The following is a 20398-nucleotide window of genomic DNA, read 5'->3' on the forward strand; positions in this document are numbered from 1 at the left end:
TTATTATTATAAAATATAATATAGAAAACCCTGCTTGCTTTAAATAGACCTTATTTCCGTTCATTTGTTTGATCTCCCAGCAAAGTATGTCAGAAGTAAGTAGGACAGTGTGCATGAAAATACGAACCTCCCCAATTCTCTAGTTGAGGTCATAATCTCTCAGCCAACCTGACCATCTTCAGTTGCTTGATGTTAGCAACAGAATGATGGCCCATAATATCTTGAATGGACAGGCACCCATTCAATGGGTGGAGCAAGGAGGCCAAGTGACAAAACATCCACCACAACATTGCGATGCAAATTCTCCTCTTTACGTTCCTGTGTGCAATGTTGTAATGTCAGTATGAAAGGGAGAGCTTGTGTTGTGACATCACGTCCATCTTGTCATTGTGGCATCGTTGTGGTTAGGAATGGACATTTAGGCTTGAATGTATCTGAACTAAAATATCTGTAATGGATTCTTCCCTTTGAAAGCCCCTGTTTCAGGGAGTTATGCTTTCAGTGAATCTCCAGCAGAGAATGAACGACAGCTGGGCAGATGTCTAATGTTTGAAATTAAATGTCTTCTTCACCAAAGGAGGAGCAGTTGCTTCTCAAATAAAGCCTGCAGTGCCAGGAAGAGTGAATGGCGTTGTGCCATTGTTCTCCCGCAGGAGCTTCCTGAAAACATCTTGGTGTCTGTGGATTTTCTCCAATTGTTTTCTCTTCCTTAGACTATAAATCTGTAATTTATTATGTGTAAGCAAGAATCATACACCAGCCCTGTGCCAGAGCAATGTTCGTAGCAAGGCGACACTGAAGCTTAGAAGGGAGACCGACTGGCTGGCTGGCACTTCTTGTAAAAATATTTAGCTAACTAGAAATAGTTTGAGACAGTCACCCTAGGCAGTAAGACTCACTGGCGAAGTCAATACATAGCATTACTGCAGAGTAAACAATTTAGGGGGCATAGTTTTGGGGTAAGTCAGCATCAGAGAAGATTTCTTCGCAGGGTTAATCTAAAGGTTCAGACTGCATAGAGTAAAGATGAAAAATTAATATGATATTTTTGTTATTGAGAATGGACAAAGAGTGCCGTATTCACCACACAAGCACTAGACTTCTCTTGGAAGAAGGGATCATTAGCCAAATCCAATGTACGTTAAAGCAATCTGACATTTATTTATGCCTGCGTTAGGGCTATGCCCTGCCATTCTTCAAGAGTTTAAGGCACCTTCTGTGGAGATCTGCTGGTTGACCTGAGAGAAAATGGCCCACTTGGTCAGTTTCACTCCATCAAGGAAAGAAACTTGACCATAGCTTTTGAAACTTCTGAACGTTGCTGTATTCTCATCCATGTTTCCTGCAACTGAAGGCAAAAGCAAACACCTTAAAAATACATTCACTGTTTTCTTTATGTAGGTATGGATTGATGCTGCTACACAGATATTTTACTCTTTGGGAGCTGGATTCGGTGTCCTGATTGCCTTTGCAAGCTACAATGAATTTCACAACAACTGTTACAGGCAAGCTGTGCTGATTTCACTTGTCTGCGCATATCTTTAATCTTTCTTCTATTGGTTTTTTAAAAAAGCTATTTTCATACAGGTAGACATTAGATAGGAAATAAGATTGCATCAATCCCGTTCCGAGGTATCCATTTTTGAAATTATACAATATTTTTATAATTGGCAGGTGTCTGTTATGTACAGAGATACACACAAGCACAGATGTGTACAGATCTTTATACCACCTTTGGATTGATAAAGCAGATCATACTTCCAGCAATGAAAAAGGGAGCCTTAGTACTAAATCACTTAAAATGCAAAGTGATATTAAACAATGGAAAAGCAGCAAAAGTAGCTTCATTGGAGTTTAGTTTCCAGGCTAAAAGATTAGAAGGTCAAGATAAATATCAAGGTCTTTCTTTAGCATAGGAGAGGATTAAATCTGGCATCGGGTGAATCGCTTTGGTAGGAACATCTTAAGATTAAGTCCCCACACTTGCCTCCAGCCCAGTGGGTGATAATGAGAATGTCTGGAGAACCTTCATGTATAGAAATTACTCACCTGCATTAATCATGCAACAGTGTCATTGAAGATGAATGGCTGTGGTCCAGCTGCCCTGTCCACGGATAGGCTTGCTTTTCATGCATTTTCAAAGTAACGTTCTGCTGAAATTGGTCCTCCAATTTCTCAAAAGTGTTCTTCTCCAACAACTCTTCTTCTCTTCTGCCGTATTTAGAGTTGCTTTAGAAGTTCTCTGCGTTTTCTTCTGGACAGATGTAATTGTTGCACAGTGATGGAAGGGACTCTGCTTGGTGTTTGTCTATTTGTTTTTAGTTCCACAACCCTCCATCACTTTTCAGCTGTCCTACCCACAGTTTCTGATCTAAAAAAGCCTCACGGGAGGGGTTCTCTTTCCTTGGGATTTCATGGAAGTATAGGAAGATAGGAAGACTGCAGGCTACTAAAGGATTGATGAGACACATTCCCTTTTACTCATCCCACAACTATGAGATATAGAAGAACACTTTGTTCCACCAAAACTTTGTACCCCAAAGCTCTCCTGGGGGGGGAGGGATCATAAGCCATTTCCTTTCCATCATATTAAACAAGAATTTGTGAAAAAGTGTAGACTTTGGGGGGGCTATAGAAATACCTCAATCATTCATTCAAGCTAAGTAGTATCATTTTGTCTATTCCCTTGTGAGCCCAGCCCCAGCCCCAATGCAGAATTTAATTTAAAGACAACAAAATCCATGTTTTGGTTTTAGCATCTTGGTAGTTTGCTTTTGATTAGAATTTGGCTTTGGGTCACTTTAGATTTGCATCATGTAATAGTCGTGACACCTCTAATCACACATGCTTATCCAAATGACAACCATCTGCCTTTTGAATTAGATTACCATTAATTGTAGCCAATCACTAGGAAGCATGCCTTTGAAAAAAAGGAGAGAGAAATGAAACATTTCCGGAGTAATTGCTTTTATCCTGTAATCTGGGTAAATTTACCATGAAACATTTTAAAAGGAAAAGAAAACATACATGGAAAATGAAGAGCCAACTCCACCCTGGATCTATTGGAGGAAGGATGACTTTCTCTTGAGGAAGTCATCCCAATTGTGTTTACCTGGTTTGGTGATCGTTAAATGTGCCTTCTGGCATTTTGCTAGTGTTTGCCTTTCCCTGCCAAATAGAGGAATTTGCTCTCTTTCTGAAATATTCATTTCTCTTTAACCCTTGGAAACAATGTTTGCTTTTGAGACAAGTGCAAAGATTTGGTCTTTATTTATTTAATTAAACAGAACAGAAGGAAAAGAAGAAAATCAGAGCAAATTATATACTGTATAGAGGTTTCTCATACACGTGTATATGTATCTAAAATTTTACACAACAATTGTATTAAAGGATGACTGTATTGCATTATAATCATCCATGCTTAATCTATTTCTGTAAGCAACTAATTTCCAATATGCAAGTAACATCAGGTTCTCAATCCACTGAAGAAATATGGCCATAAATATCTTCTTCCAATACTGAAGGACAGGTCTCTTAGCAATAAGAAATGATACTACCCAAATATCAATTTCCATCTAATAAGTACAGAGTTCACTTGTTAAATAAACCATAATCTAGATCTGTTGAAATGGTTGAGAAAGATATTGATGGTTTCCCACTGTTTAGACAAAATGGGACTCTCCAATTCCTTGTTTCATTCGATCTTGCAAATGTTCATCTTAAATTGATTTATCAATAACCAATATTTCTAAAGATTAATTGTGTGTCTTTTTTCTCATAAGATTTAGTGATCATGTCTAATAATTTAGTTATCTCTGAAGCTGAAGATGCCACTAGTTCAGATCAAGATGTTGGTAGATCTAGCTGTGAATGCTGCCAGCAGACAAATTATATTTACCCTTTAACATAAGAAATGATAAAAATTAATCATTATCATCCAATAATTCATCTAAAGTATAAATTCCAGCATCCTTCCAAATCTACAACATAACAGAAAGAGAGAGAGAGAGGGAGGGAGACAGACTTTAATCTGGATTACCTGATAGCATTAATTTAGTAAGAGAAAAAGGATCAAAATGAAAATTTCCAGAAATAGAATAGCACAATTTTCAAATCTTTGTAGCAGTAGTAGAAGATGTATATAATTTATTATATTCTGAGCTGCAAACAATCTAATTAACAAGAAGTGGTATATGTGAGTATTTCAAAAGGGCCCAGGAAGGAGAATATATACTACATGAAGCTGTCCAAAATATGTTACTAGTCCAAAGTTGTACATAATGATATAATTCAAGGTTTGAGAAACCAAAACCCCCCATCTAACTGACAGATGCGTCTTTTTCAAAGATACCTTCTTTGGAATTGAAGAACCCCATACAAATTTACAGAACATTTAATTGAGGCAAGTGCAATTTGATTCTTATTTGAAAAGAGAAGAAGAACTTGAGTGTTGACTCCATGGAAAAGTTGTTAATAGTATTAGGCAGAGGCATATCCAATGGAGTGTGTAGTAAATGAAGAGCCTTAAGGTAGATCCAGTGGAACTTTAAGAATGGTTAGGAGTTTAGGGAAAATGTAAAGTGGTAGAGCATCTTCTTTCTAGGAAGAAGGACCAAGATTCCATCTCTGGTAACTCCAGGAAAGAGTGCTTCAGCTTGTCATTAAGACTTTTCCCATCTGTTATTGTGACTGCCATTCTCACAATTCCCATCCTACTTCTTTTTGATTCCACCCTTCTTCCAAGAAGCTCTGGATTGTCTTCTTCCAGAGCCAGTTCTAACAACAAAATGAGGTGGTTGCTTCATTCGGAAGACGCAAAGGAGTAGAATGCAGTGGCAAATGTTTGGAGACCAGAGCCCAACCTTCATCTCTAATGTAGCCTACTTCTCCCCAATGTAGTGGAAGATGTAGCATTGCCAGTGTACTGGAGTAGAAGACAGCAGCCCATCTTTCAATATCCATCCCAAAACTTTGGAAGACACTATTTATTCAGACAACAAAATATTTTGAATCAATCCAGTTCTAAATTGCTGATGAGACTAGTTAATCCAAGATCATTTTTTTTTAATGGATCAGGGCTTTGAATTCAGATTTCCTAGGTCTTGGACCAAAAATAATATCTTATCCCAAATCTCAGAGCCGTTCCTCACTTCAGTTAATCACAGCCCTTGCTGCTGCTTCAGCCAGTGTTTTGAATACTGTCTGACAAACGAATCCAGAATTGAAATCCTATCATATATGATGTCACAAATATCAAGTCAGTCCCTGAAATGCTAGGTAAAAGTTGGGGGGAAAAAAAGAGAGAGAGAGAAATATATACCAGATTAATCTATTTCAGTTTTGTTTCTGGGTCTACAAAAATGGCATTGAACCCATCTCTTTTCTTTAAGCATGTCTTTTGTTTATTATCCTGTTTCTTTTCTAAACTTTTGGTTTCTCCAGGGATGCACTGATGACCAGCACAATCAACTGCGTCACCAGCTTCATCTCCGGCTTTGCCATTTTTTCTATTTTGGGTTACATGGCTCATGTATACAAAGTCAGCATTAAAGATGTGGCTACTGAAGGTAAGAAGGTTTCTTCCATACAACCCCATCACCATCAATGAACAGTTTCCCATTTAAAATCCTTAATTATCCATCACTCATCTATTCTTCTCTTTGTTGTACAACAAGAGTGCCTGGTTAAACAACCAGACATGTAAAAAAATGTCAAAGAGATACCTACCCTCTGATTTAAATTTATGAGAATCTTGCTTGTGGGTCTACTCCGAGTTTTCTTTAAAACAATACAAAACAAAAAAATCCTATTCTAAATTGGGTTTAAAGAGAGATTTCAGCGTAGTAATGACGTCTGATGGGTAAAGCATAGTGACACCTATTGACCAATCACAAGTATTACAACAAAGGATATTGTGTATATTCAATCAGAGAGATGATGACAAAGAGTAAAATGATGGTGTGGAATGATTAAGCACATTTGCCTTAAGATTATAAAATCAGGAAACCCATGTTTTAATTTTCTTGTTTCTTAGGAGCTGGGCTGGTTTTCATTCTTTATCCAGAAGCTATTTCAACCCTCAATGGATCAACTTTTTGGGCAGTTGTGTTTTTTATCATGCTGCTTACCCTGGGCATAGACAGCTCTGTGAGTATTCCCTGTTTTCTCCCTTTTCTTTTTGGTAACATTTCAATAGTAAAAACAAAATAAATAAGATGACTAAAAGCAAAATTGCAGGAGAACACCTATCTAAACACAATACAGCCATTGGGCAGGTTCTCCATGGGTTCCCCAAGGTTGCTGGAAGAACCATGTTTTTAGCTGACAGATAAGGTGGGAAATTCCCCAAGCATCCAGAATGCCATTCAGATCCACCAGCTGCCTGGACTGACATCTGTGTACATTGTTTCCTCTTTCATCCTCCAAGAGTTTGGTTCTTGCTGAAAGTGAATGGTGATCACCTCATGCAAGGATAAAAATTGTTCGGTCTGTAAGTTAATGCTCATGGATGATCATTAGCTTTGGAAACATTTTTGTCTTTGAGGAGTAGACAAATTTAGATTTTATAATTAGGAATGGAAACTTCCATAGTGAGAAGAATATGCTAGTCATTTCCCCAACACCTGTAAACAATTTCCTTTTTACTGGTTTAGAGATATTCCCCAGGCCATCCTTGGTACTCTGACTAGCCAGTGTTAGAACTGAATGACCCACTAGGTAGATCTTGGTTTGTTCCAGACAACCCATTCTTAAATTGCCAACTTTTGATGACATGTCTACCTCCTCCTCCTTCTCCCCAACTTAGATGGGTGGCATGGAAGCTGTTATTACTGGTTTGGCAGATGATTTCCAAATCCTGAAGAGAAACCGAAAGCTGTTCACACTTTTTGTCTGCATTGGCACTTTCCTGCTTGCTCTCTTCTGCATAACCAATGTAAGTGCACCATTTGGAAGTGGTTCCTTTGCGAAAGAAAGAAAGAAAGAAAGAAAGAAAGAAAGAAAGAAAGAAAGAAAGAAAGAAAGAAAGAAAGAAAAAGAAATGTGGGTGGAGGTATGTTAAGTGTGCAGGCCCAGTTCAAATGGCTGGTTTAACTAAAGACCTTTATGGTTTGGGAGCAGATGACTTCAAGACCTGTCTTGTGGAGCCCTGGGGTTCTAGAGGGAAAGCTGTACTAGAGTGGGGTTGGTGTAGGAAGGCAGGTTCCAACTGAATGTTAGGAAAGCTTGCTAAGACTAAGATTTTCCTAAAAGTGGAAACGGTGACCCAAAGAGATGGTGGGACCCTTGGTTGTGTTCAAGCAGAGATTAGACAGCCATCTGTCAGGGATGCTTTAATTTGGCTGCCTGCACTGAGTAGAGGATTAGACTTGATGTCCTAAATGGCTCCTTGCAACTCAAAGATTCAAGCTTTCCACCATTAATTGGCCCCTGTAAAGCTGTGAACTTTTCTTAAAACTCTGCAGTGAATGGTCTTAATGGTTGCGGCTTTTTTAGCCTAATGCATATCTATTCAAGCACTTGCACGGGTTTTTCCACTTGCTCTGGTTCATCCAGACACATCTACGCTTCATGTACAAATAAGTTACATCATGTAGAAGGATGGCCTCAGTGAGGTAGAAAGCAGAAATCAACCAGATGTTTGGTTGTTTTTTAATTACAGCATAGAACTATGTTTTTTTTAAAAAAGGGACAGAATCAGAACCGTTGATGAGCATAGAACAGTGTGGCCACTTTACAAAGTTGGTGTATTGTGTTTTAACCAATTGTTTTTGGTTCAGTAACATAAAGTTGGCCAACTTAGGGATCACCAGAAGTAAAGATCCTGTGAAGTAAACCATGGCCTGAGTTATCCCCAGTAGATTTGTCTGAATCCCTTAGTGTTCAAGACAACATCACTGTGAATTTATTCAGCAAAGAAGACATGGAAAGACCCTTTGAGCTAGAACAGCGCTCACTTGCAAAGTGTTAGATTGCGGTCCTTGTAGTGACACCAAATGTCCAGTCAAGGCCACTCCCTCCCTCCCTTAACATTCAACAGGGTAGAGCAACTTATCTGGCTGAGATGGAGTGAGGTGTTCTCTGAAATGTACTCTCTACTGTGAAATGTCAATCTTTAAAAATAACAACAAATATCTCTACATTTTTCTCTCCATTTTTTCCTCAGCTTTAGCAGGAAACATCCAGAAGGATATGTAGTCATTAGATTAAACTTTTAAAATCCCAGAGGTGTTTTCCTTCAGGGCTTTACTACACATGTAGTAAAAGATTACTGGGATTAGAGGACCATGAAAGCTGTTCTTAGTGTTTGCTACATCTTCTGGGCACTGCCAGTATTTGGTGGAAGCATGAAGGTGCTCTGTGCATGGACAAATGTGAGCACTAGGCTAGGTGAAACAGGAATCCTTATTGGCTGGAGTTTCCATTTGATCTGGGATACCTGGGAGTGTTTTTTTGAACATATATGGAACTTAGTTCCTTTGTCGTCTTGACCAACGGTTAAATTGGGGTTTGATGCACAGCATATAAGTCAACCTCAGGGCTTGTCTGAGTTGGTGGTGCTCACTCTTCCTACAACGTTCTTGCTAATGCTCAAAAGGTTCTTATACCATAATGTGGTATAAAAATCATCCCATCGTCTAGATTTTCCCCCTGGAGCTCTGCAAGAGAGTGGCAAGGCAGGGGAGCAAACAAACTAACATGGGTTGCAATGTCTCAGTTCAAGCCACTCCACTTAAGGGCTTGCATGCAACATCAGGAAGCCAGTATAAAAAGCCAGGGTTTGTATCATGAGGTTGCCTTGAACATTTCATCATTTTCAGTCCACTGTGATATGTAGTGAATGCTTAAGCCCTTCTCTATATAAATGGTTTTCTCCTTCCTTCCCCATCTATCGTTGTGGCTGTCTATTACCTATCTAGCATGCATTTTATGTTGAATGTTCTTACCTTGTAGGAATTGATTTGCTTGGAGTTTAACGATTTTATTTTAATTATGCTTTTTATACATGTAGCTTCCTTAAGTTTTACAATAGGACTGTGTTCTACAAATAGATTGAATGATTCTCTTTCTTTCTCCTTGCACATTTGGTAAATGTGGGTGCAAAATGGTGGGGGAGGGGTCCCTTTAAACTCACTTCTTGGGTGTTCCTGTCTCTGGAGCATTTTCCCATCTCCTGGCAAAATCTTTCTTGTTCGTGCTGCTTAGGTCCTTGTTTTTATGGTAAGGGATAAAGACGTGTGATATGTAGGTTTAAAAATTAAAGAATTAAAAAGTGAACAACCCATCTGGGTCACAAAGCTGGGGCAGAATGATAGGAATAATGCAAGACAGAACCACAGTTTGATTTAAAGACAAGTCCTTCTTGTGCACTAATGGGTGAAAAGATCCATAGGGACTGTTTTATATTACATCTGTCTTTATTGATATTCATTCAAATTTTGCTGAGTTGAAAATGGAAGTTTACACACTTCTGGAGCTGAGCAAATTAATTTCTAACCATCCCAAGCTTTGAGCATTCAAGAATGGCCCTGAAATTATAATATATTTATTTTACAAGCTGTTTCCTTCTCATCATTTAGGGGGGAATCTACATACTTACTCTGCTGGACACGTTTGCTGCTGGAACCTCCATCTTGTTTGCTGTGTTAGTGGAAGCCATAGGCGTTTCCTGGTTTTATGGTGAGTGGTGAGAATAGTAAGATTAGCTCTTTTATTTGATGACTGCAGGCAGACAGTGAGTCTGCCCAAAACCTGGGTTTCAGCTGCACCCAGGGTCTTCATTAAGGGAGGAATCCTGCAGAAAAATTGCCCCAGGACTCCCCCATGGGGAAGCTGCATCTGAGGTGTGGTGGGGACTTGTAAGTTCACCTGGATTGATGCATTTCATTTGAGGCAATGGAACAGATCAGTTAAAATATAACTGCACACATTCCCAGTTTCTGTGCCACTGACTTCAATGGAGGAAGAGTAATGGAGAAAAAAGATACATTGAACTAAGGTGAAATGAGGAGAATTGCCTGAAGAGAGATGAGAGCTGAAAGGAACTTTCTGCTCTGGAACTTCTCAAAGGCCTTCATTTCTGACTGAAGATGTGTGGGTGAAGGTTCCTTTGACCAAAAACATCTCTTCCAAAACAAAAGCATTTCTGTCAGTAGAAACCATCAGGAAGGGCTCGCCTTCACTGCACAATCTTTTTAGTTTTAGTTTTAGGGAGGAATTACTGCTCAACTTCTGAGAATAATCTTTTGCCTTCTGAACAGCTTCTGTATGTCAACAGCCAACAGACCAAAACATAGGTCACTGGTGTAAAAGAGGCATTGGGAGATTAATCCACACAAAGACAGACATAACTTTCCTGATGTGTACATGATCATAACACAAGCCACCCGAGTCTGTTCTCCTTCTGCAAATTGAAATAAATGCACTTGGATGACCTAGACTGTAGAGGTTGTATTCATTATGACTGCGATTTGCAAGGTTTACAAAATGCAGCAAGGCAAACCTGGGGGAAATGGCTTCTTAATCACTCATGTTCCTGCCAAGTTGTGAGTGACAAAAGCCCGTGACTAGCAACCTCGGAGACAGGGAGCACAGTTTTCATGAGACCTTCAATTATGCTGTTCCCATCATGTTGGATAAATGCCTGTAATTGCAGGGCATCTGAGACTCGGCTAGAAAAGGTAGTTTCAGCTCTTTCCCTCAACCAGATGCTGCACTTCAGATTCTACAACTTAATCCTTCCTCATCTAGTGGAGCAAGGGGGCCCTCTGGGAAGTGTAATTCCACTGGCTGTGTCCTGTACTGACCATCCAGTGCTACCAGGAACCTGTGTTTGCATGGCGTCGGGCACAGGTGCCCAACGCTTCCATAAGCCAGTAGTTGATGGGAGCAATTTGGCTTTCTTGCCAGCAGCATCCCTCTGAAAATGGGGCACCAGCAGCAACAGAAGACAGATATCTCTGTGAAAGGATTCCAAAATGGTGTGATGGCAATAAATTCTACCTGTGAACATTCATTATATGAAGAAAAAAATGGTGCCTTGGCTAGACTGGGAAGCTGAGAAAGACATCCAAGGATGCAGTGACAAACCATTTCTGTATTGTCCTTGAAGTCATCATCACTCAAACTCAGCTTGAGGGAGTCTTTTACCTGTTGGGGATGTACTTAACAAATTCTGGAAATAATTACTTCTTCTTCTTCTTTTAATCATGCTTGGGTATGTTATGGGTCACCTCATCACTGGTGTATCACCAGTTTTGGACTTTTTCCCTGGGAAAAAAATCACATAAGAAGTGGCAGCAATTCTAAGCTGTTAAATTAACAGGAAGTTCTTAAGACGATACATAGTGCTGTGTGGTCAACCATATATTGCCACATCATATCATCAGTGAGGGCATGCAAAGCCGGTTGATACTGTATGTTGTGTTTTCTTGATTTCTAGACCAACTGCTAGAAAACATATCTATTAATGGCTACTAGGCTTGATGGCCTGGTTCTGCCTCCAAACACATAGTCGGTCTGCCTCAATTTACTAGGTGTATGGGAAAAACAGTGGGAGAGAGAGGCTACCTTGATTTCCTATTTGTGCCTTCCTGAATGCATCTGGTGGACCATAATATGAGATGGATCTGGGGGACCACCATGTGAAGATGGAATGCTGGTTTAATGGGCCTAGGCTTGATCCAGAAGGGCTAGCCTCACGTTCTCATGATCAGCAATTTCTTCATTTGCACGTGTCTGTTACTTAGTAAAGCTCCTGAGGGAGAGGAACACTAAAATAAGTACTAATTAGAATTACAAGTAAGGGTACTTTTTGGAAGGCCATATAATCATAGAAATGGAAAAAGAAGAGAAACTCATTTGCATTTTTTATGGCAGGGTTTAGGGACAGAACTAATTTTTGCTGTGTTTGTGCAGCCCAAATGCATTTCAGTAAAGGAAATCCCAACTAAACTCAGTAGAATTTATTCCCAGGGTAGTGTACTTAGAACATACAAGCAATGATTTGTGCTTAAATTCCACTAAGTTCAGTCAAGTCATCATCGGTGTCATTCTGTAAACTTCCAAGACAACTAACAATTTTCGGATGCATCTACCAAATGTGACTCTTAATAACCAAGATATGATTTCTGTTTTTTTTTCTTCACCATTGTGGTCAATCTTCAGGTGTGGACAGATTCAGTGAAGATATCCAGCGAATGATGGGTTTCAAACCAGGCATCTACTGGCGATTGTGTTGGAAATTTGTGAGCCCTGCTTTTTTACTGGTATGACGTATCATTGTTCCTTAGAAACGTTACAATGTTTTATCTATTTGTGGCATTCTGTCTGCAATGCTTCCACGTGGGTTGGATTTCCCTTCCCATAAATTGGGCATGACAACTGGAGAACTTCAAAATTGTAGGAACAGAAGTCCAGGATATCTGGAAGATATCAAGCTGTGGAAAGGTGAATGACATGAGCATCTATTTTCAGGTATAGCTCAAAGACACGATATTTGAATGTGAACTTCAATGAAGTTAGCAACTCAAGTAGCTATGGTGGATGGGCTGACATAGCTTCATCCAAAGGACACATTGTAGAGGGTATTGTGTTAGGGTTTCATTTATGCATTGGACCAGTTAAATATGCACAGTGCCCACCTTACAATGTGTCCCCATATTTAACTGGTCCAATGCATCCCGCTGACAATTCCCAATCCAGAAAGATGGACAAACATCTGTTTTTTAAATTTTTAAATATTTTTTATTGCTTTTTAATTAATAACAGAAAAAAAAGAAAACACAATAACAATAATACACTATCAAGAAGAAGAAAAAAAGCATTAAGAAGTGCTATTACAAAAAAGTGACAAAAATACAGCAAAGAAAATAAAAACTTAGCATAGTATATCATAACAGTAAACAGTTACACACACACACACACACACACACACACACACATATTTATAACTATTTACTGTTATAATGATATACTATGCTAAGTTTTTATTTTCTTTGTTGTGTTTGCAAATTTTATTCAGATGCATATAATTTCCAATACATTTATGCGACTACCATTTTTTTTAACCTACTGTATTTTGTATAAATAAGCCTCATATTTCATTATACTTGTCCATACAAAGTCTACATCTATAGGCCATCTGCTCATACTTGGCTAGTGCAATCAGGCCTTCAATCCATTGAATACATGGGACCATACATTTATCTTTCTAATGCAAGGTGGATAGACATCTGTGTGATGACATATAAAAGCCTTTCTTAGCTTGGTAAAGCACCTTAGCCCAGAATATCACCAAAGAAAAACACTTTTTCATCATTCAAGAGATTAGAATGAAGCTGTATAAGAAAAGAAATGAACACACTTTGTATAGGAGGTGGATTGTCCCTGAAGGATATGGACCAGCAGAAGAAGGATCAAACGAGGGAAGTTGTTCAATGAAAAATGTAATATGTGTTGTATAAATGTGCGCTGATTCTACAGACTTTGGAACAGAGGTGAAAGAGAATACCTTAAGCACTTATAAATTTCAGGTATTTATTTACTTTAAAAAGAGAAATCTTTCTGCAGGTGTATCAGTACTCTAATACATGGAAAATATTTCCGTTTAGAAGATTTGAAGCCATTTTCTTGCCAAGCCACCCCAAACAATTAATTACATTAATAAGTACACCGTCTCTAATTAGGGAGCTTTGTAAGATCATTGAGCTTGTGCTTGTTCTGTCAATATAAATATGCACGTTTGATAAAGATATGGTCCACTTTTCACGTTTCTTGGTTTTCACAGGATTTGGAAAAGGAAACTCATCTCATTTATAGTCATCACCAGCAGATGCTAAGATAGCCCAATGAAAAATAAAGAAGGAGAATCAAAACAAAACTTCTTAGTATTCCCCCCCCCCCCAGATGTCAGGTAAAGGGAGTCTGAAGACAATGCATATTTGAATTAATTAATGGGAACATTAGGAAAATTACATTGAAATTCAGAGCATGTTTGCCAAGACTATTGCTGGAACTCTTGAGATACAGGTTTAGTATCGTACTACTGCTGTATTTCCTACAGAAAGCAGAGCCATAGAATAGATCACCCTCCTCCAACCTGGTGTGCTCCAGATGTGTGGACTTCAGATCCCATAATTATCTACCCACCATAATCATTGCTGAGAATTCTAGGAACTAGACTTTGCCCAGAGTAGAGAAAGCTGGATAGGATGGCTTTCAATTCTAAATGTTTCCATTTTTTTAAAAAAAGAGGGAATAATTGATGCATAATTGCATCATGTATTCATAACTGAAACATCAGGAAAATGAGAATCCAGAACAGTCTATTTTGCACATCGCTATTGCTATATTTATAACTTCATGATATTTTCTCCATTTCTAATTTGGGTTTGTCTATTCTTGTCACAGTTTCAGAGTTATTCTTTTTTAAGTTTGCACTAACATTGGTTTTAGGGACATTCCTTCAAATAGCTGCATTATTCTGTTATGTTGTCTAATACACAGTTCTTGCAAAGAACTTCCTGTCATATACTGCATTTTTGTACAATATTGTCAGGAATGAATACATGTTCATCTTGTTCTCTAATATAGGTTATTTTTCATTGGGAAACTACACTGAAATATTGGGGAAATGCATTCAAATATTGGTTCGAAAATGTAAAATGAAGTCAGTGCAAGGTGAAGGAAATTTAGATTTATGAAAGTAATTCTAAAGGCACACTTTGGAAGTCCATAGAAATGTATAGTTTAGTAGAGAATCTGAATTCCCAAACGTTTCCATTTTAATGCCTATTTATAGGTTCCCTAATCCCAGTGACCTCCAGATGTTTGTAGACTTCAACTCCAATAGTCCCTCTACTGCATGGCCATTGCTGAAAATCCCAGGGCCTGAAACTTAGATGCCTGGAAAATACCAGGGTTCCAGACAGCAATGTTTTTGATAGCCCTCTTTAAAATTATAGAAGCATCCTGATCAGGTGCCATCAACAGTGCACATGGAAAGGAGATGGGGGAAAAGTATGCACAAGATATGCTTACTTCATTGATAGATATGAGACTGTTCCAAGTGAATCTGTCTCTTGCAATAACATATGATACTGGATCATTGTGTTTGTAGCAACAGTGCATTGAGGAATATTCCCAGGGGATGGGAATACTGAAAACAGATGGAATCAGGTCATCATCTTCACCTTTGCTTGTGACCAGTCCATGATGCTCCCAAGAAAAAAAGCAGGTTCAACTAAGCTCCTCTTCATATTAATGTGGCTTCAGTCCATTGTCTCTCTAGACCAATTCAGTAAAAATAAAGTCACATGTTCCAGGGTAACCTGATTGAAATTTTCAGTTTTTATCACATTAGAATGGAGATGCAAGATGTCATTAAAAAAAAAAAAAGAAGCATTGCTAGAGAAACTATCCATTCTTGCTAAAACTGTTTTTTCCACAATTAACATCTTTAACTTGATGTTTGAGTGATGGGTCAAATAACTAACATTACAGGCAAATCAAAACCCTTTGGGCCTTTCTGTGCAACATAATTGCACTTGGCAGTCGATATTAAATGTGAGGGGTTGGTCTCCTGTCCAGTGTTGTGACTTGTTTTCATTTTAAGTAGATACAAATGCTATGATAAAGTACAGAAGCAGGACATGCTTGCAGGATCCACTAGAATTCGGAAAGGGGAAAGCTGTTTGAATTTGGGAATAAGATCCAGGTACTAAAATGATAGGAAGGAACATCCATTGGGCTGTCTGTCTTTGGTATGTCACCCTTTTGGTATGTTTCAATCTCCTTTTCAGATCATGACATCCATTTGAACGTCAGTTCCATAAAGTAACATATATTGCACTTGGACATTTTTAAAATGGAAATGTTTAAAGGAAGGATGGGTGGGTCAGTGGGTGATTCCCAGCTCCATTTTATGTCCCACTAAAATCCTTTCGAGATTTTTGATTGACTACATACCATCAAGTTGTTGTTGACTCCTAGTGAACAGATAGATAGATTTTCTCCATGACAATTTGTCCCTAACCTTGTCATTCAGGTGCTTTCAAGACTGCACTGTTGTAATTTGGGGGCAATTTGTGAATTTTCAGTGCTGAGTTTTTCAAGGAGAAAGGTTGATAAAATTAAGAATTAAAATAAAATTTGCCCTTCTGTAATGTCACTGTTTGGCCACTGCTGCCCTCAAAAATCTGTGTACCAATATTAGGGTTGATTATATCTATATCTCTCTATCTCTCTCTCTATCTCATCACCTCAACCATAAAATTGTTGTTCAACCCCATCTAAGTAGTAGAGGTAAGCAAAAATATTTACATGCAACAAGAATTTAATGTGAATAGCCTTCTCTTTCCATCTCAGCATAAACCTGTAATTCAGAGGAAGTTAATTTGTTTTCCTCCTCCTCCTCCTCCTCCTCCTCCTCCTTTTTTTCTTATAGTTTGTGGTCTTAGTGAGTGTCATAAATGCCAAACCTTTGACCTACGACCAATATACTTACCCCTCCTGGGCCAATTCTGTTGGATGGGTCATTGCATCATCTTCCATGATACTTGTGCCTGCATACATCCTCTACAAATTACTGAAGACACCAGGGACCTTTCAACAAGTGAGTGGTCGAGCTATGAAATGTCATGGAAATGTTCTTTGTGAATTGAAAATTGCCAGTGTTAAGCTAAGAGTTTGCTTTCTTTAATTCCCCAAATGCTTCATAGATAGGTGACCTTTTGGAAAACGCTTTAAAGTAATTTTGCATTTCAAGAAAGGATTTGGAACTCTTCTGTATTTCCTCTTCTGGACATTTGGAAGCTAAGCCATCCTGGGTCTATTAAGGGACAAAGTAGACATGAGGCAGAAAATCAAAATTTGCATTTCCCAATGGCTTTTTGCTGGCATCAACACAATCGCAGGGGTTCAGATTAAATTAAAGAAGTGGCCTCTGGGGGCATGACACTTCTCAGTGGCGCTACTGGCATAGAATACTGGACATTATCCCAGAGCCTTGCAGCCTACAGGAACCCATATTTATTACCATGCACATCTATAACAAGGAAGAGGACGGGGAGGGGGAGGATCTTCTTATATGCTACCTTCTTCTCCTCTCCTCCAGAGTGTCATTGGGCAAAATAAAGATTTGGGGAGCAACAGCACCCTTGCTCTGAGAATATCCAGACTCTTTTCAAAGTTAAACAAAAGAGAGAAGGGAACACTGCCTGGGGGGTGGAATAAAGTAAGAGAAAGATTGCTAAGAAATAGAATCTGGGAGGGAAAGGAACTTGGGAGTAAAGTTGAAGCACCCAGAAGTGTCTATGATCTTTCCTTGAGGATACCTTGTCCAGGGTCTTCTCAGCCATGGGTGCAGCATGCATTGCTTCCTCGTACAGAGTCACATTTTCCATATACAATGCCATTTTTTCTGGTTTCAATTTTTTTTTTTAATCTGATATCTGCAAAGTTGATGATAGTGGAATAGAATATAGGTAACTGTTACTGTGTCCACACACAACACTTCCTAGCCTAAAAGAACCTTCCAAAAAATGTGAGTTTATGGTTCCTTTCAGGGAAACCAGAGGCCAGGATTAATCCCCACCCCCTTTTAATATAGTTGATTGAATTAGCAGTCCTCCAAAGCTGGTCTGAACTTTGGGGGGACAGAACTAATTATTTGGCCTTTAGATACATGTTCTGGCGTTCCTTCAGGCCTCAAGTTGATGTACACATTGCCCTCTTTTAGTTTTTCCTCGCCACAGCAACAATCTGTGAGATAATTCAGCTGATTGGCCAAAAGGTGAATTTAAACCTGGGTCTGTCCAAAATCCAACCACTTTACCACTACACCACACCACACTGATATTCCTACATATTTGGCTGTAAGATTCTGGGGGAGATGAGCTGAGCAATCTCCCTAAGAATCATAGGGGATTACCTTTCCCAACTTGGCTTCCACCAGATGTGGAGTGGTGACAAATCACATAATTTATAATTTGGATCTTGTACCCCAAAGGCACCAAGAGGGCAACAGAGTGGGGAAGGTTCCAAATACACACCCTGGCCTTCATTTTTGCAGAACTATTGTTTCTAGGCTAAAAACCTGCAACCCATTGTTCTACATTACAATTACTCTCCACTCCCCCCACCCCAATTACCAGTTCTAGATTGCCCAGAATTAAGATTTGTGATCACAATAATTTTCTTGTCACTGCCACTGGAAAATCTTGCTCTTTAAGCTCTTAGACATCCATAAAATGCAAGAGAAAACAATTCCTGTCTTTTGTTCTGTTTCAGGTTTTCAGTAAGATATCAAGCCAGTTCCCCTTTGGGGTTTCAGATGCAAACAGACTATATTATAAAACAGTTTAAAATATAGAGAGGATGGTGTTTCTTATCGGTGTCCATCTCCTGTTATTTCTTGAGTTGCCCTGATGGCACGGTTCATTCATACTCAGCTCCAAGTTCTGCGTAATCTTGAATTGTTTACTCTGATATTATCTAAACTGGGGTTTATTGTTTTTTTAGAAATATAGAAGTGCGAGGCAGTGGTGTAAATTGTTGATTGAGAAGACCTACAGGTCTTCTTCCTTTATGAAAATAGACCTGGGCCAAGAAGGGGGGAAAAAAATCAGATTGCATCATAATGGCTGAAAGGTTCCTGAGCGGTTATCTTTTGGGGAGGGGGAAATCATCTATTTTCTGGGGTTGTGCTTTGGGTTATTTCTGAAGCCCCTTCCTTGCTTTCAAGGAGATTGCTGCTTCCATATGCAGCTCAACTACCACCAGATCTTCTTTAACCTCCATAGCATTCCTTCCATTGTGAATGTGCAGGCTTAAATTTCCTTAAAATGCCTTCCCCCCCCCTCTGCTTCCCGTTAGAAACTAGCGTACTGCATCACGCCAGAGAACGAGCAGCACCTAGCAGCTCAAGGAAACGTGAGACAGTTTAAGGTTTGTATCCCCTTGCTTGTTTTTTTGGCTTTTAAATTCTGCAGAATGTAAACACTGGGGGGAAATATTCACGTGATCGTTTCATTTTCAGCCGTGTGTTTATGTACAATGTGAAGGTTATGAGCCCCCCCCAAATGTGGGTTGTGTCCCTGCATATTGCAACCAAACTGTAATGTTTACTGTGACAGAAGGGGGATGTGGATGGAGAATAACCTTTGTGGCTTTTTAAAAAATTTAAATTCTAATGGAATTAATTTTAGTTTTGGCCTTGGCCTCCCCCAGTCATTTTGAGGGCAGGTGCGCTATTCAAACTTTGCCCAGACAAAGTTGTGCACCCTTCTTGTGAAGGATGAAGCAAGGATTTAATTTAGGGGGGCTTGTATATCTTTGTTGCAAATAGTTGTGGGTGGCTTTTCTATGAGAAACACAAAACACCCACAGCTGAAGAGATCTGAAGTTCTCTGCTTCCTTTGGATTGCTGTCAAGAAAAGGAAGCCAATTCCATAAATCTCACACATTTGCCACTGTGTCGTATTGGACTTGGCTGGCACACCAGGTCTTCGTATAAAATCAATGAACTAATTCAATGTATTCATTTTAAAATCTCAGAAGCATGTGGGTTCAGCTAAATTCTGTTTTTTTTCCTGCTTCTCCTTGCAGCTTCAACACTGGATATCCATATGATGACTGTGACATTTGACAGGAAAAGCCAATACGTGGTAAAATGCAGTTGGGCACACCTGAGAAATCAGGAATGAAACTGGGTCATCTTTGGTTGTAACTGGCTGGCTGTCAGGCTGATTCAGATTATCATTTCCAAATTTTTGTGGGCGAAGATTCATCTTCCTCTCTAACACGTAATAGTTCTCGTTTTTTCCCAGATGAACTTTCTTGATGGCTTGATTTTTTAAATTATTTTTTTTCATTTAATAATAATAAGAAAAAAATGCAACAATTCATTTCCAAGAAGTTAACGTTGCTCCTGGTCGAAAAGGACCATGCTTGTTAGTGCCAGCAGCAAAAACTGGAGAAGTTTACCTTTACTCAAAGGCCATTTTACTGGGAGCAGAGAGGGAGAGAAAGACCAAGAGCAAGAGGATGTTCTGGAAAATTCAGAAGAAAAGAAGTGGTTTTGTTTCTTTGTTCAAGGGGGAAAACAATAGAAAAGACTGCTTATGGAGTTGGATGAGGAGGTTCACAGAGACATGGTCAACAACTGATTATGCAATCATCAAGCTGGTGGGGCCATTTTGGACATGTAGCCCAATTCTGGTTTGGTGGAGAAATCCAGAGTGAGATCTCTTATGAACAAACTGTCCCACTTGTGCTTCAATGTCTCTGGCAAGGGAAACCCTGCACTGATGTAGGAAGATTTCCAATCCACTGTCAAACTCCTTTCAACCATCAAGACATTTCCTCTGTTACTCAAGCAGATGGTGACTTCCTTCTGTAG

General features: G+C 39.1%; 1 protein-coding gene across 1 annotated transcript in view; it reads left to right on the forward strand.

Annotated features, from left to right (window-relative positions):
• SLC6A2 (solute carrier family 6 member 2) overlaps positions 1–19629 on the forward strand; it is a 39312-nt gene extending 19683 nt beyond the window's left edge. Inside the window, exons 6-14 of the mRNA XM_025169736.2 lie at positions 1402–1505; positions 5443–5567; positions 6035–6147; positions 6806–6934; positions 9579–9678; positions 12166–12266; positions 16445–16612; positions 18874–18945; positions 19606–19629. Coding sequence (XP_025025504.2) covers positions 1402–1505; positions 5443–5567; positions 6035–6147; positions 6806–6934; positions 9579–9678; positions 12166–12266; positions 16445–16612; positions 18874–18945; positions 19606–19629 — 936 coding nt within the window. The remainder of the gene's footprint in view (positions 1–1401; positions 1506–5442; positions 5568–6034; positions 6148–6805; positions 6935–9578; positions 9679–12165; positions 12267–16444; positions 16613–18873; positions 18946–19605) is intronic.
• Positions 19630–20398: the final 769 nt, after the last annotated feature.

Source organism: Python bivittatus, unplaced genomic scaffold, assembly GCF_059951505.1.
Source record: "Python bivittatus isolate LINGU-HERP-01145 unplaced genomic scaffold, Pbiv_v1 ctg000190_np1212, whole genome shotgun sequence".
Lineage (NCBI taxonomy): Eukaryota > Metazoa > Chordata > Lepidosauria > Squamata > Pythonidae > Python > Python bivittatus.